This window comes from Paralichthys olivaceus, chromosome 12, assembly GCF_024713975.1.
Source record: "Paralichthys olivaceus isolate ysfri-2021 chromosome 12, ASM2471397v2, whole genome shotgun sequence".
Taxonomy (NCBI): Eukaryota; Metazoa; Chordata; class Actinopteri; order Pleuronectiformes; family Paralichthyidae; genus Paralichthys; species Paralichthys olivaceus.
Window position 1 is genome coordinate 7,358,126 of NC_091104.1, and position 16,882 is coordinate 7,375,007.

The window sequence follows — 16,882 nt, forward strand, 5'->3', positions numbered from 1 at the left end:
AAGATGCAAGTTTTTGTAAATTAATTGTATCTCATAATCCTGAAAAGGGAGATGCAAAAAAAATCATACATGTATTTATATCATCCATGCAGTTGCACGTAAAATACCTGTAGGGGGCGCACCACCTCCTGCAGCAGAAAACAAATGGTGCTTGAACAGTGGATGAACATCTTGAACTGCCTTGATCCATCCATCCACTTTATTTCAAACTCTTCAAATGTTTTAAAAGATGTAAAAACTTCTGAGGAGCTTCAGTTTAAAGTTTAAAGCAGATATAAATTAATAAACTGTTATAAGTAGAAAAAAAGGTTTATTCTTCCTGCTAATTTAAAGAAAAATAAGTGAACATATGAATATTTTAAGGTTAAAACAGTTTATTTTTAGTTTGAATATAAATAAAAGTAAGTTTATCAGGAGCATCCAAACCAATCTTCAGCCTTCTGATGCCTTCTGCAGTCAATCGTCTCAAAATTGTCGGTCATCGTTGTTTTTCCTTGACGTTTGACAGACGTCCACACTGAATCATTCTCCTTTTAATCATTTGAGGCCGGGCCCCCGTTTCATACAATCTCCACACGAAAGGAAAGAGAAGCTTGTTTTGCTCATTTCATGTAATTAGACAATGATACAAACACAACGGTTCAGAACTCACAGCACAGCACAGTTTACTTGCTAGTCATTTTATACAAAGAGTAGAAAGAGGGTTTGTATCTGAAGGAGACAAACTGCATCACATTTGCCAGATAGATGTTGATACACAGAGACTTGGTTGTTTTCCGAAAGGTGTTTGTAAAGAGAATCACGGAGTGGAATGTTTCAAACATCCCATTTAAAAAAGCTTTCACTAACCTGTTGGTGTAAAAAAAAAAAAAGAAGAAGTTAACAGAGCAGTAAACACGTACAGTTATAGAAAGATATCTAGGTGATAGGTAAAATAAACATAAAATAAACAACTTAAAAAACATTCCAAGATTCAGGTGGTGTCGAGTGGAAGGGTACTTTTTGTTTTTCTGTCCTACGGAGCTCGAGCCACCAACAAACCATTTATAGAACAACTGGAAGTCCCCAAACAACCACAAGATATTTTTATTCTCATTTTATCTGTTTTTTTTGTTTTGTTTTGTTTTGTACACGTCACAACCTGAAGACTTGTCTTGGTTGACTGGTTGTCCATCACTCTGCATCTCTGGGTAATCATCATACTCCCCCTCCTCCTCCTCCTCATCATCATCATCGTTATCAATATCATCCCTTTTGTTTCATCTAAAAAGCTCAGACCCCTTCAACATGCTGCAACCCCCCTCAACAAAGCAATCACAACCCCTTTAATGTTTACATGTTAACTCTGGTTTTAATTTGTGCACTCTGTAGGTGCCGTTCGAGAAAGGGGGGGAGGGGGCATTAATCGCCGTGCCCTCCTACTAGAAGATTTCTACGTATTTTGAACGTCCTCGTTCAAAGTCCCACACTGAGCAGGCTGCTGAGGGGCCATGCCGAGTTTACAGGATGGCACAGAAGAACTTCTTCTCCCTGAACGGGTTCTCTGACGCTGGCACCGGCGATAACAGAGGGTCCTCTTTGGCGTGGGCTTCGCAGTACGACATCAAGTCCGCCGCTGCTTTTGAAACCTGGATTTAAAAAACACACACGTGTCAGAATGGTCAAGGTTTAAAGAAGAACTTTGACATTTTAGGGAATGTACTTAGTTGTATGAGAAGATTGATGCTGCTCTCATGTCTATACAGAAAATAAGAAACTACAGGTAGCAGCCAGTTAGCTTAGCATAGCTTACTAGCTGGAATCAGGGGAGAGGGGCTAGCCATACAGCATATACCTGGATTCAGGTAACTTCTTTTATATTTTAATGCATTCATTTCCCAGTGACATCATGATGACATCACTCTTCCCATATGATTATAAGCTATTTTTAAATCTATATAATCTCTAGGTCGTGTTTATAGGATGCAGAGCTGCCTTGAAAATGCAGTTTTGAATCCTTCATGACATCATATGATTAATAATTATTTGATAATCATGTTTGGATCAATACAAGCTGCAGATCGTCTTTCGATTATTTACAGAGCGAACTTGGAAAATGTGTTTTCAGAAAATGTGTCTGGACGCCTGACTGACAGCCCCTCGACGCCGCACGCCCACTTACACAGTGCTAGCTGTCAATCGGAAAGTATCCATGCCGCCAACGCATATGGTGTTTTATCGTCAATATATAATTTACGAAATGAACATCACGCTGTGTTGAAGAGGACTTGAAACTAGAGAGTGAGAACATGAACTCTTTAGGAAAATGTTAAGTGACGTTATCGATCAAGTGACTGTGGTCAGTGGAGTCGCCCTCTGCTGGTCATTAAGGGAAATGCAGGTTTCAGGCACTTCCACATTGGCTTCACTTTCAAGACCCCAGTGTTCGTCTATTTTTATCTCCCCTCTATAAGTGATAATTGAAGTTTGACAATGCATAGGTCATATTAAAGTCTGCTGATCAATTCCAGTCCAACATTCTCATTGGGTTTAAGAGCTGCCTGGAAAACGTGTCAACGCACCTTTATCCTGTCGATGTTGGCCTCCATCTTCAGCTGCTCCACCAGCTTCCTGGCTTGTGCGATGCTGGCCGTGTTATTGCTCGCCATTGGGCGCTATCAGTCGGGTCTTGTGTGCTCTGTGTAGATGGAGGAGAGAGGGGGATGGAGAGAGAGAGAGAGAGAGACAGAGAGAGGTTTACACATCATCGTACTTCAGCCACAGTGTGACACTGACGAGGACGAACACCATAATACAAGAGGCATGCAAAGAGGAGTGCTCCTAACAGATACCCTGTTTATTATCATCACATGCCTGCGAACACACACACACACACACACACACACTCACACACTCTCTCACACACACACACACACACACACACTCTCACACACACAGGCACATTATTTATGGTGTCAGTTGCTAGGCAGTCCGTGGCAGTGAGGGGGAGGCAGAGAGGGTGGGAGGAGAGTGAGGGGGCAGCGGTTTGTCGAGGACTATATTTAAAATAGATAAACGGATAAGTGACATGACTGCTTTCACAGACAAAAACTCTTATTTTGTTTTCTTCAGACCTGCTCGTACTTCAGACTCTGCTCCGCCTCGTGAGAAGAGCGATACATCGATAAACCGATGGAGTTTATTTCTGATGCAAAGTAAGACAGGTCACCTCTGGGCAACAGATGCAAACACAGCCCAGTGTTTTCTACCTGCGTCTGGCACAGCTCACAGTTTGGTGCTCTGTGGTTTGGTTTATCTTATCGTTAAATGCAAAACAGTACATTTCAATAAAGACAGTATCAACACTGCAGGTTTTTTTATTTATATTTGGACAAAAGGGCAGAACTTTCTGTTTAGTTTTTGGACATAAAGTGATAGATGACAGTTTAGTCAAGTTGTTTGCGTGCACACTTAAATTACTTTTTAGCGTGGTGGGAATTCAAATAGACAATAATTGCCAGTAAAGAAAAAAATATGAGTACCACTTGAAAATGAAATATTTAATTTTCAAGAGAAACATGTTGGGTAAAGCTGCAAAAGTCCCCGAGGTATGAGCTCATGAGATTTTTGTTCTCCAAGGCCTGTTGCTGTTGGCAACAACACCGATGGGAGAGGACAGACACAGTGACGTTGTTCACCTTGAACACACATGAGCCATTTGATCTGAAATATCGATCAGAGCAGCTTTGAGATTCAAACATTTTAAGTTTAAGTTTTCACAGTCACTGATGTCGGTTCGGACGTGTCACCTGTCAGGACATTATACAAGAAGTTAGATGCAATTGTGTTTACAGAAAAATGAATATATGTATGATGCTTACAGCCAAAGCAGTGTAGTGAACAGACAGATGAGTGGAATCCCCAGATCAGTGTCTTACAGAAAAGCTGCAGTTCTTTTTGACTCTACACGTCTCTAATTTGTTGTTTTGATGGTGGTGATCTCCCATCATCCCAAGTGTTGGCTTTTGATGTTGACTTGAATGACGCTCTTCAGTGAGGCCTGGTGTCCCACATGAATGGAAGCATCTGTTTTTACCACGTTGTACCAACCATCTACTTTCCCTCACAGTTGCCACCTTTTGGTTCACAGTTTTAGTTCCGTGTCCTCAGTTGCTTCTCTGCCTTTTATAACCTCTTTGATTAACCGGATCAAGCTGTGTGCGCTCTAAAACAGCATCCTCCTCGGTGTGGGATCAATCCTCCCCGTGCTACCCCCTCCCTCCCTCCCTCCATCATCCGTCCGTACACGCTGCGGTGCCACTCAGTGTGAGGTCAACACTGATCTCAGCGAGGTGCAGGAGCTGAGCATGAATATTGATGCTCCATGGTGGCACATCTGCTCATCAGGCCGGTAAACTGCCGCAGGAGTCTGTGGTGTCACACGACCTGAACCCTGATGACCTGACGTTCTTTATTAATCACAACCTCAGCACAGGGTCACCGGCTGCTCTTTGTCTCCCTTCACGTGATAACTCCAATATTTTTTCTGTTGTCTTTGTATTGCCCTGCATTGTTACATGTTAGTTTCCTGTTTCTTAATAAACTCAGACTCCCCACAGAACCTCTTGTCAGTCAGTGACACATACGTTCTGATGATTCTCATTCATGTATGGATGGTGATGTGTTTTCTTTTTCAAGTTTCCTAACGAGTTTTCTATTAATCATTGTTTAATCTGTGGAGGGGATCAAAATGAAAAAATTTAAAAAGGACAACAATAAAATTCTCAGAGCCAAGTATGTCATCTCCATATTATTTTAAATTCAAAAGAGACATTTTCTTTCCTCTGGTGTTTTATATTGTTTCTTTGTGAATGTTAAAGTTCTGCAAAAATCTTTTTTTATATACCTCGTTGGTCTCTTGCACATCAGTCTCTATGTAAAGGTTATCACTGTTAGCGGTGTCTGATCAGATGATGAACTGTTTTTAATATGCTTTCATCTACGATAACAGTCTTCATTTACAAAGCATTTCGTGGCTTCAGGTTTGACGTTGACAGAGTTTACAGTGTGGGTGTTTTTATCCACACTCATAAAGTTTCTATGCACAGCATGAGCCCAAAGAGATTAGTGTATTATTCTTAGACATTTCAAAAGTGACTAGAAGACGTTATCAAACACAGGTTTAGGGGAAATTTTACATTATTCACTTTCCCATTCCCACTTTAAGGCTGAAACACATATCTGAACTGAACTGGAATATCTCGAACCAGCGTCAGTGTAAACCAAGTGACAGCCTGAGGATGATTCATGAGCAAAACCTGCAGCAGACTGAGCAGCCTTAATAAACATTGGGTTTTACAGTCAGCGCAGCAGAGCGATCCTGGTTGTTCTCACTCTGAGGAGAGTCTCACCTTTTATGGTGATAGTGCTTTTATTTAAACTGAGCTAAGTGTCAGAATACATAATTCTACATCTGTTTTGTTGTCAGATTGAAATGGGTCAAGTCTGAACAGCAGGTTACTCTGAAAATGTCCCAAATGTTATTTTTGCTTTAAAAAGCAGAAGAAATGTTCAAGAAACAGAGGAAAGGAAACGAGTCCAGGTCGTGTTTACACCATCTGGAGGGGTTTTGGATTACTTCCTCTCAGTGGACTCCTGGCTTCAGTGTTTGTGGGGTTAAAATACAATAATCTGGGTTCCCTGTGTGGAAGCCATATGCCAACTTTCCTGTATTATCTTACAATCACAGATGGAGCTGGTTCAGTGTATTTCAGGACACTTCGGTATGCAGAATGGGGGAGACGGAGATTGAATTGCCAACCTTCTGGTTAGAGGATGACTTGCTCTATCTATTTTAAAATCATTTAAAAGGCTCATTTTGCACAAATATGTTGTGACTCTGGCAAGAAAACCTCAGATGTCTCCCTGGCCAAAACAAAAAAATAGGCCATAGACTTCTTACAAGGGCGTAACTGAGTAGAAATGAGTCTTTGTAGTGTTTCGAGGCCATAACATTCTTTCAACACTCAGGGGAAACGTCAAAGCAGGCCAGCCTATCACCAGACTATTGATAGGGAGAGATGTCACTCTTTAAAGGTTTCTGGGATGTCTATGAAAAAGTAGGGCTTCGTTTTTTACAGAAAACGATCAGACACTGAGACAATAACCTAGTTATATGTGAGACTGACAGAGAGACATGATGATTTTAGTAAATATCATAAACAAAAATTAAAAACAGCGTCTCAAGGGGCTGAAATACGAGGGATGATTTTTGTTTCTCTCTCGTCTTTGGAGAGGAGAAATCACAATGTCATCATGCTAACAGGCTCAACATGCTAATATGGTAATGTTTGGCATGTGTTATGTTTAACTTGCTCACCATCTTAGTTTGGCATGATGGTGCTAATATGGATGGAACCCCTGAATGAAAATAGAGGATTCAAATCTCTTGATTTGATTAAGTGTGTCAGTTCAGTTTGTTTCTAACAAACCTCTAAAACTCACTGATCAACACACGTTTGTTTTGTACCACAACAATGTGCAGAAAGTTGTGGGAGTGTGTTTCATGTCCTGGATGTGTGGAATATGTAAAACATCTTGATATTAAAGATAAGCCATTCAACAAAGCTGTCACTGCATCTACAAAGTTAGTTCCTGTTTATTGTCGGAGGAGCGTGCCAAAATGCCAGCCCGACATTTTCATATCTATGGAGGGGGGGGGGGGGGGGGGGGGGGGGGGGGGGCACGCAGCGGAGGAGCTGGTACCTGGAAGGCAACTGAAAGGGCCTCAGAAGAACGATAAGCAGAGAATACAGTGGCCTAACCTTTTGGCTTTGGGAGTTGGTTTACTCTTTCTTTCAGGATATAATTTATCCGCTGCTCATATAACCCCATTTTCTATCTTCCGTCCCTCATTCCTTCCTTCCGTCCTATCAGCTGCTCAAAATACCACCCTGAGATGTTACACATGGTGTCAACATGCTGATAATTGTGGGCACTGATAAATAATGCATTCAGATAGACGCAGGCCTCAACTGTGTGAGCCGTCGCCATGAACTGAAAACCTCTTCGCTGTCACACAAGTTGCAAACAGAAAGTTTCTGAGCGGCTCGGAGATGCTGTCATCACTGACCACTCATGCTGTAATGTTAAACTGGCCGCTGTGTACGTGCTGGGTCTCTGCCTCCTCTGATAATGCTGCGCTGCCTGTTCCTCTTGCCTTGACGTGACTTACCTTGTCTGCTCACTCCTCCGCACTCTGCCCCGGTGTCCGCCTGCACTTCAGTCAGCAGTTTGTGTCCAGCTCGCTCTCTGCAAACCCAGAGGAAAGATAAAGATGGTGACATTTAGACGCTGATCAGAGGCTCTGTGCGCTTTCATCCCTGCATTCCAGATAAATTATGCCAAGACTGTGTGTGTGTGTGTGTGTGTGTGTGTGTGTGTGTGTGTGTGTGTGTGTGTGTGTGTGTGTGTGTGTGTGCGTGTGCGTGTGTGTGTCCTCTGGTCACTGTGTGTCAGAATGTCACAGCTCATTCTTACAAACTCAAGGCCTCAAAGTCAAACACTGATGGAAAAACACAACAACAAACAGAGGGAAGTCGTGAATTTAAGGTTTTAAAGGTTGATACCATTATTATGTCTGTGCAGTCAACATGAAGCTGTAACTAGCTTAGCTTAACTCAGACTGGAAACAGGGAAAACTGCTGTCCCGCTAGCCTGGGCCTAGAAAATAGAACAACAAGAAGTAGCAGGGTTATGTGTCTTCAGTGTTTTTTTATTGTAAGATTAGTTTTTTTGCGATGTTCAGAACTAATGACTGTTTCTAAAGATGGATGACAGCTCCCAAAAGTGAAGCCACAACAATCTGAAATGTCTGTTAATACAGATACAGCTACCAGCTGGTTAACTTAGCTTAGCATAGAGACTATCTAAGCTAACTGGCTGCGTCCTGTCGGTTCTGACCTGTCCACCCCTCTTTTCTATCTACTCCTCTGTCTCTCGTTCTCTGGTCCAACACATTCACTCTGCTGCTTCTGATAAATGGGCCAATTACCCTGCATGAGAAGATCTGCAGAGGAAGGGAATTCTACCCATCGTAAATCACACTAAAGCAACGTGACATTGAAGCATCCATTTACAAACCAGAGCAGAAAAAGTTTCCCAGTGACACTGACCTGGTGAAAACGTTGACAAAACAAAGCCAGATAACTTGAAATATATATCTCAATAAATAATATCATATGTTACTGAATCTGAATGGAAAACAAGTGGAACAATCTTCTTTTCTTCAGTTACATCGTGCAGGTAAATTGCATATTTTTTATGTTAATTCTTTTACATATTAACTGAAATACACTGTCAGAAAATATGCAAAACTAAGTTTCAACTAATCATTATTGACATTATCTTTCCGGCTGAAAGACGGGTTCTGAAGCCAAACAGTCACATGACCTGGAGCTTGTGACCAAGTTTTGTTTGCTCAGAGCATGTGCTCGCCCTCGGAGACATCCGGCTCTCCACTCATCAGACTCACATTTACGCTTCTCAGGAAAAAAAACTGTTTGTTGTTGTGTGCTGCTGGTTTGGACTGAGTGGAGACGTGAAAAGTTTTATCACATTACAGTCTCTGTTCTTTCACTGAATCTTCTGTTGATGAATAATTCATAATTAGCTAGTGTGTGTAACCATATTACAGAAAAAGTGCAGAATTAGATTTTGCTTGTAGAATGTGTGTGACATCACATTGATGCAAGTGTGCAAGATGAGGGGATGAGATGAGTGTTAGAACAGAGAGAGCAAGCAGATTTTTTAAATCTAGATGCTTTGGCGATATTGTTCTCTGCTTAATGTCGGCAACGCATCTTGAACTGAACTGCAGTGAGAGGGGAAAAAGAAGAAATATGCATGATGAGATGTGTCTGGTGATCCATTTCTATCCTGTGTTCCAGCCTCCTGCTTCCCATCCCTCCCTCCTGTGGCCGACAGGTGTTCAGGACTAAAACACCCCCAACACCCTCTGTCCCTCTGCCAACACCACCGAATCAATCTGACCCCCTCTGCCATCCTCGCCCTGCCATTTGGAGCTGTTCTGAACCCCTTCCTCCGGGGTTTTCGGGGGGTCTGTGTTCATGACGGGGCCCCTCCATAGATGTGATTATAGCTGCTGCTCGACTCTGGGTGTCGCTGACTTAAAGGGTGATTAAGCACCGCAGGAAACATCCTGGCGAGGAAAATATAATTCCTGGCCTGTCGAGAATGACGATCTCTCATGTACTCCCACACACGCTGACTCTCAGCTTGGTTCATCCTCCCCCCTTTCTCCCCCGTTCTCCTTCTGTAGTGCACACCTTATTATTCTGCCTTTTTTTTCCTTTACACCATTCAAAGAGAGAAATTAAGGCGGCCAGGCAGGGAGTGTTCCATCCTCTGTGATGACCAGAGTGTGAAATCAGAGCGTGGTAATTAAAAATCTGTCCCTGGCTCCTTCGTCTGGACCCTGGAGAGCCAGCGATTAACCTGCGAGGGTCTGCAGGGACTGAGCGGAGGCAGGATGGGACCCCTGCTCAACATAAACAGGGGCTAAGTTGTGAGGGCCACACAAACTTCAGATGCAAACAACTGACAGTTTACTAAACCCTGCCCCGTGGGTTATTGTTGCTGGAAAAAACCAGAATGCTAATTTATTCATCACAGAAAAAACTCCTGAATCCAGTTTTGTTACTGTAAAAGCTGACATGGTCCTTTTCTCTGCTGAGTGAGTCATTTCCTTTTTGTAGTAAGTGTTTTACTACAAAACTCACAAAATGAATCCAGAGCCCCCCTGTGGATTTAAGGAAATGTATTTTTTTATATTTCTTCAAAGACAATGTGGCGGTGGAAGTCATCCGAGCCCTGACAGTGTGACTGAGTGACTGTTCCATCCTCAGTGTGTCATAGGACAATGAGGTACACTCTGCGATGTCACTGTGAAACAAGAGGCGGTGAAGGGCACGCTCAGCTAAACAAAGATTTACAGATTTACAGAGTCGTAAATTGATAGGAGATGGTGAAAGGAATGAGATAAAAATAGAGAAAAGCTGGAAATAGGAAAGAAAAGTTTGGCAGGAAGATAAAAGTGGCAGTAATATCCTCTTCTTGAGTGTTTTACAGCGACCGCAGCAAGGAGAGGTAATTTAAAACTGACCTCTGGAGTTATTAATGAACACGATCAAGAGGATATTGACTGTTGAATGTAATATAGCACAGGTCCATGCCCTTGAATTGGAGAAAGGACATGGCTCCCCCTGCACACGAACACAAAGAGTCGGGACACAGAGAGCAGAGCCGTCAGGTCGTGATCGTCTGGGGACGATGACGCCGACTGTGACAGCTGAGCCGCTTTCTCCATCACCATTCCTGAATGTACCAGGATGTGAGCAGCATGACCTGGACCTCACATCACAGCAGCCTCCAACACCCTTTGCAGGAATATGGGACATTTGGAAAGGTTAGCCCCAAAAATAGAGCATCCTAAAAGTGAAGTAGAAGGTCCTATTATCACATAACATTTAGTGTCTATGGTCTTCATTTGCCTCCCCAGGGAGGCATCTAATAGTACCTTTGTGGTTTGGATCCACACTTTGGGAAGAGAGATTGTTTGGAGGGAGGTTTTGCTCTGGTGAAATATTTACAATAGTGAAGTTATAAAGCACCAAATCTTCAGCATCTTTATAAATTGTTGTTATGACGTCAAAGCCTCAAATCTAAAGATACTGGGAATATCTTACAGCAAAAAGAACCACACACACGTCGACAAACTGTTTGCAGAATGGCAGCAAATGCACCACAGCTGGCACTTACATTAAAATCAAACCCAGTATAAACAGTAAAACTATCCTTTCAGTTCATTTTAAAGGAGAAATACACAGTCTGTGTTTGGTTTCACTTCGTGCTGCTGCCTCTCGGTCAGACCAAGGCCACCCGTGATCATTCGATTAGCCCGGACATCTGTGCCACCCCCAGCATGCCCTGCCCATCCTGCCATCTTCGAGGTTGTGGTGTATGTGTGTTTATGCACTTGCATGATGTGTGTGTGTGTGTGTGTGTGTGTGTGTGTGTGTGTGTGTTGAGGGTTAATCTAGGTCCCAGAAGGGGGGGAGGGAAAAGGCAGTGGCCCAGGAAATGATGCATCCCCTGGGAGTCAAGGAGGCAGCAGGGAGGATGCTCATTGCTCCAGGGAGCGCAAATTTGGTCCATTATGTTTATTAAATCAAACGATCAAGGATCAGCATGTTTCTTCTTTGTTAGATTAAAGCGGCAAACAAGTGGTTTTATTTTAAAAGACCTTTGATATGTGTGTTACATAATGCAGTGTAGTAAGTGGGGTAGAAACAACGCACAGCCCTTCCTGCCCCCATGTCACAGATGACGACCTTTACCATATCCTGTGAACATTAAGCTCTCATCTCTGGGCTTTAACAGTGTGGAATGAGCAGTACTAGTGCATTTCCATTTGAGTTCGGAGGCATGAACACACTTTTCCTCTGGAATCAATCAGCATGCCAAGAATAACACGGCCAGACTCCTGGGCTGTTAACAATATTACAAACATCCGGGCTTGTTTAGTTTCTGCTGAGAGTGTGAGTGAGCTCCTCAGAGAGCCTCAGACCCTGAGTTGCTCTAACTGCAGAGTAATGAAAGTGTACCTGCTGCAGGGAAGACTCATAGATTTTATCCAAACTGCCAGAAACTGACTGAGAGCGTTTGTCAGTAGAAAGTCTAAGGTCAGCATTTACCTAAAGACCTGAAGATGCAGTTCTGTGATGCAGAACACTTTAGCCTTGACTCTGACTTCCCCTCAAAGACCTGAGACCGGAGACCTGACTTGAGTCTTGACTCAAGATTTGGATTGTGAATTAAAAGACTTGAGACTTCTGTGGAAAACACTTAAGCTAGACCTCGATTAGACTTAAATCACCAAAGGAGCACTTGAGACCTCACTTCTAATGGATCTCAGCCGAGAGTTGGTTGGATTTCTCACAAAAAAATCAAATTAGTCAAAAAACCTGATTAGATTAGATGTATGTCATAAATAAGAGGACTTGTGACTGACAACTGTGAGACCTGACTTTGCATGGTCTTGATTTGAGTCTTGGTTGGACAAGACCTGGGCTTGTATTTGGCCTGAAAGGCCTAAAAACAGCTCTGGTGGAATAGTCAGTAAAGACTTGACTTTAGCTTTAAAAGCAAGATGATATTTTACCCTCATGGACCCAAAGACTGTAGACTTGAGACATTGACTGGATTCAGACTTGAGTAACAAAAACAAGGAATTAAAAAATGGATTGTGCTTGTCTCAAGACTTGATTGGACAAGACCTACCACAGAAGACTGGACAGCTCCTTTGACCCTGAGAGCTCTGAGACCCTAAAGACTTTAAATTAAGACTTGAAAAGTCGAGGACTATGGAATAGTTGAGATCTGACTGGACAGAACATGAGGGTTGACTTGTTCCTTCCCTGTAAGACTTGACAACTTGAATCTCAAACCATTATAAATAAATAAATAAATACCTCTGGAAGTTTGTATCGTGACAAACCATAGTTTGAGTAAACTTTAAGATCAACACTGTTTGAAACGAACAGGTGCAGCCTGTACAACGGTCGAGGCCTCCAGGGCAACAACATCCTTCCTACCTCATGTTACTCCTCCCTCTGAAGCGGTCTACATCTCACAGACACAAGTTAGTCTGTTTTTAAGGTCTCAGGTTCACACTGACATGACTTCGAGCAGACAGATGCTTTTGGCAAACTCACATTTTGATCTGAAATGGAAGAATTCTTGTAGTGGACTGCTGTGAAGGGAGTGGAGAGGTCAAAGTGGTCAATAAAGCGTGAACGGCTGCTCGTGTTTCCTTATTCTCCTCTGTAATCCCTCCCTTTTCCCCTGTAGAGCTCAATACTTTCTACTGCGTTCCAGATAACTCTCAGGGTTTTTGACGTTCCTGGTGTAACATTGGACACTGAACGTCTCTTGTAGCCTAAACACTGACGTGTGTGAAAAAAATCTGTGGCCTTGGAGCAGCTTGCCTTGGAGATACAGTACGAGCTGCCTGGATGTGAGCTCTTGCGTAATTCTGACTCGCTGTGTGTATTTGTAACAGGCCTGCATGTGTAAGACACAACCACACACACGATTGGATGATTTAATGTGAGTTCTGCATGACGATGCTTTCGCATGACGAGCTGAGAAAGGGAAAAACAGCACATCCTGTTCCTTTTCTGGGTTTTCTTGTGAATGCAAACCACTGTCTGAGACGTTATCTGTCTATGAACGGCATAAAAACACAACCTCCCCCTTCCTCCACCTCCTCTCTCAGCCATCTGCCTGATACAACCACTACATGGAGCTTGTGTGTGGTCAACTGCTTTCTCCTCCAGGTATGGGGGAGCGAGAGGGTTGAGAGTGGCTGGAAAACCTTGTGGGAGGCGTGTCGGTTTCTTCTCTGGTTTTCTTCTGCCCCCCTGACTCTTGCATCCCCCTCTTCTGTATGCCACATCCCCCTTTTTTCATCTTTCTCATTCTCTGTCCTCGTGCAAATATCCCTCAGAAACAGATGCCCTTAATTCCTCTGGCTCCACATTATAAGATCTGCCCAATCCTGAGGGCAGAAGAGGGAGGGTGGAAGAAGAGAAAGGTTGTCCATTCTCTTCTTCCCCTCAAATGTACACATGAAGGGAGGTGAGGAAAATAAAGAAGCAGGCGGTTGTTTTTTTTTTACGATTTTTAGAGGTAGGAGGGGATTCCATGATGCAAACCAGCCAGCGGCATCAATCTTGCCCCTCGAGCGCTGACAAAATGACAGTGTGGATGAACACCCCCCCCTTCTGCTCCTCTGGAACACACCCTGTTTTGGATGCAATCAACCCAGATGTCACCAGGACAGAAATTCAATATAAATAACACCTGCCTTTCAAAAATGTAGAATAATCCTACCTTTCTTGTAGCGTGCGTGTTCTCCTCCGTGATGCCAGACGTATCCAGTCCTGCAGAGTAGTGTCCACGCGATTTTCTCTCTTTCTGTCACACACAAACACGCACACACACACAGACACACACACACACAGTCCGTCTGTCAGTCAGCAAGGCAGGCGCGTACATTCAACGCACACACTCCTCTCTCTGTGTGCCTCTCCCTCTCTCTCTCTCTCTCTCTCTCTCTCTCTGCTCCAGCTGAGATCCTCCCTGCCTCCCTCCTCACTGCTGCTCTGAGTCTCCACCCTTCAGCCAAATGCTCAGGCTGCAAGAACCTACCCACCCCCTCCTCCTCTTCCTCTCCCTCCCTTTCTCTGTCTTCTCTTTTCTGCTTTAAGGACACACTCCCTGCATCTCCCAGAGGTCCACAGGAAAAGCCTTGACTGTCTCTCTAAACACCTACGGTAAACAAATGCATACCAGGACAGAAGACAGTCTGGACTGGCTGGATTTCCCTGCTGATAAATATTCACACTGGCTCCTGCATCGCTCTCCTCAGCATTTTTCTTCTTTTTTATCTCACATTTGACTCACTAGCTGCTACTGTACATCTATATGAGAAACATTCATTCAACACTTGACACCAACAGCAACACCCTGCATCGCAAACAGTCATTACATGTGTTCTGGATCATGGACTGTCTATAAAGATGGACGACATGACAGAGTGTCTTGATTGAGGTCGTTCTTCTCACATTGTTGTATTTTCGAGTGTTCGTGTTTCCGCTCAAAACAAGGCGAAACGTCACTGACTTACAATTGGTCGAGAGCGTGTAGTGGCAGGACCTTGATACCATGGCTCCACCCACCGAACGCTGATGTGCAGAGTCTGGATCCAAATGGTGTCATCTGTGTTAGATGGCAGCATTCACATCTGGTGGAGACACGTCTTTAACAGTCATTATCTGGCTTTAATCGTTTCTAAACATTTTCAGTCGTCAATACAACATGATAAAGAGAATTGTTTTTGCACGTGCACACTTCTATGCGTCTGTCTTGAAGTGAGCATACTGTACATCTGCTCTCTTGCGCGCGTGTTCTTCCCCTGCAGGTAAACTCGGTGAACGTTGCTCATCTTTGCCCTGCTGTCTCATCCGCACATCTCGTTTTCTGTGAATCACACTTTCCTCAGCTTCATTCATGCAGATGTTATTCTCCTTGAGCATTACAGTAACAGCACACATCCAGGGAGAGACGGTGAGAGGAGGTGGAGGAGGATGGAGAATTAGTGAGTCATGGTTCCTGTGAAGGTGAACACAGGAAGCCTCTGTCACCAGGATAACAGTGAAAGACCTTCCTGGGTCCACTGTGCCCATGCTTCTCAACATTTTTCACAACTAAAGTCTAATCAGATGAGCTCCAGTGCACTTCATTGTCACCTTATGTCATGTTTTTATGAATGGATTACAAAGTAGATGCTTTTATTAGTCTCATAATTAGATTGCTATTAGTATTTGAAAAAAAAATCAAGTCTGCGTTGGTAATGACACCAAGGCAATTTCCTGTATGTGCAAACATACCTGGCAAATAAAAGAATTCTGATTCTGATTCTGAATGGAAAGTGTTAAGGTTTGTTACTTCCTGTTTTATGTGTTTACTTTCAGCTAATTATCTAAAATGTCTCAAGCGATTACGACATTTATTTTAGTGACTTCTTGGTGAAACATGGCAGTGGAAGCATGAGAGCAGAGGAGAGGACGTTCATAGACGACACTATATGAATGCAATGAAAATGCACAACACTGTGAATTTGTGGAACCAAACACTGAAACAAAATATGAGTCCCAGTCTCAAGGAAATTGGCCGGAGAGGAATTTTCCAACATGGCCATGAACTCAAACACACAGAAAGAGTTTGGAGAAAAGAAAGGAGTGAAAACGATGATCCAGCCATGTCCCTTGACTCGCAGCCAGTAGAAAACCTTGAAGTGTTTTAAAGTTGAAGGTAAAAGCATCAAAACCATTCAAGCAAGAAGAGCAACTATTAAAGATTATCTGTGACGAGCGGCTGAACACATTTTGTGCACAATAGCATCATCTATGCTCTGTCACCAAATATGAAGATGAACATAAAACAAGATTAAACAATAAAAGACATTTAATTTAAAAATAGATCTCACTCATAGGGAAGTACTGACTTATGATACATTTATTTATTTAGCTTATTCATTCATCCACAAATACAATTTATTCTTGGGTTTGAGATAACTTAACATTTTAGTGTTATTTAACAGGGGTGATGCGATTGTTTATGTAAGTTAATTGTTTAAATTAAAGCTTATCTACTTCACTGCCCTCTGCTACGGTGCAGTGCTGCTCTGTTATGTCCTTGTTGAACATCAGTGAGAGCGCTCCTTCCCTCCCTCCATCACTGGAGAAGAGATAAATCCAGAGATTTGTTTATTTGTAATCTGATTACTGCGTTTTATTATCGGCTCTGGGGATCATCTCTGAACCGTGTGGTGTCAGTGCAGCTGTTTTTCCGTTAATAGGCTGATTTATTAAGTGCTGTTAATCCACCTCTAAGAGGACACGGGCAGATGTAGCGACTTCAGACTTTCACTATCAACACAGTCATTTTTTTCTTTGGTGAAATTAAAAGCATTGTTTTGAATCAGGGCGGCTTTTCAGGAACTGGGAGAAGCTGCGTTGGATTCAGATCAACAATGTTTTCAGGGTTTTATGAGCCCGACGTGTTGTAAAATGTGCTCCACCACTTAGGAGAACCATCAGCTGAGGGCAAATCATGACCATATTTAACAGGGTTTTCACACAACCATGGTGATACTGGATGAGGAGGATGACGAGGAGGATGAAGGATGCTCGAATGATGTTGTACGCTCATTGTTTACGTGTGTGTGTGTGTGTGTGTGTGTGTGTGCAGCAGGGGT

The 16,882-nt window shown here is 43.0% G+C and overlaps 1 protein-coding gene across 1 annotated transcript; it reads right to left on the minus strand.

The window, feature by feature from the left end:
• Nucleotides 1–356: 356 nt before the first annotated feature.
• gng2 (guanine nucleotide binding protein (G protein), gamma 2) lies at nucleotides 357–14,603 on the minus strand. The gene is made up of 4 exons (XM_020097835.2): nucleotides 13,954–14,603; nucleotides 7,214–7,290; nucleotides 2,562–2,677; nucleotides 357–1,628 (listed from the first exon to the last, which is right to left on the minus strand). Exons 3-4 carry the CDS (start codon nucleotides 2,646–2,648, stop codon nucleotides 1,500–1,502), a joined length of 216 nt encoding a protein of 71 aa, XP_019953394.1. The 5' UTR covers nucleotides 2,649–2,677; nucleotides 7,214–7,290; nucleotides 13,954–14,603; the 3' UTR covers nucleotides 357–1,499.
• Between the last annotated feature and the right edge of the window lie 2,279 nt (nucleotides 14,604–16,882).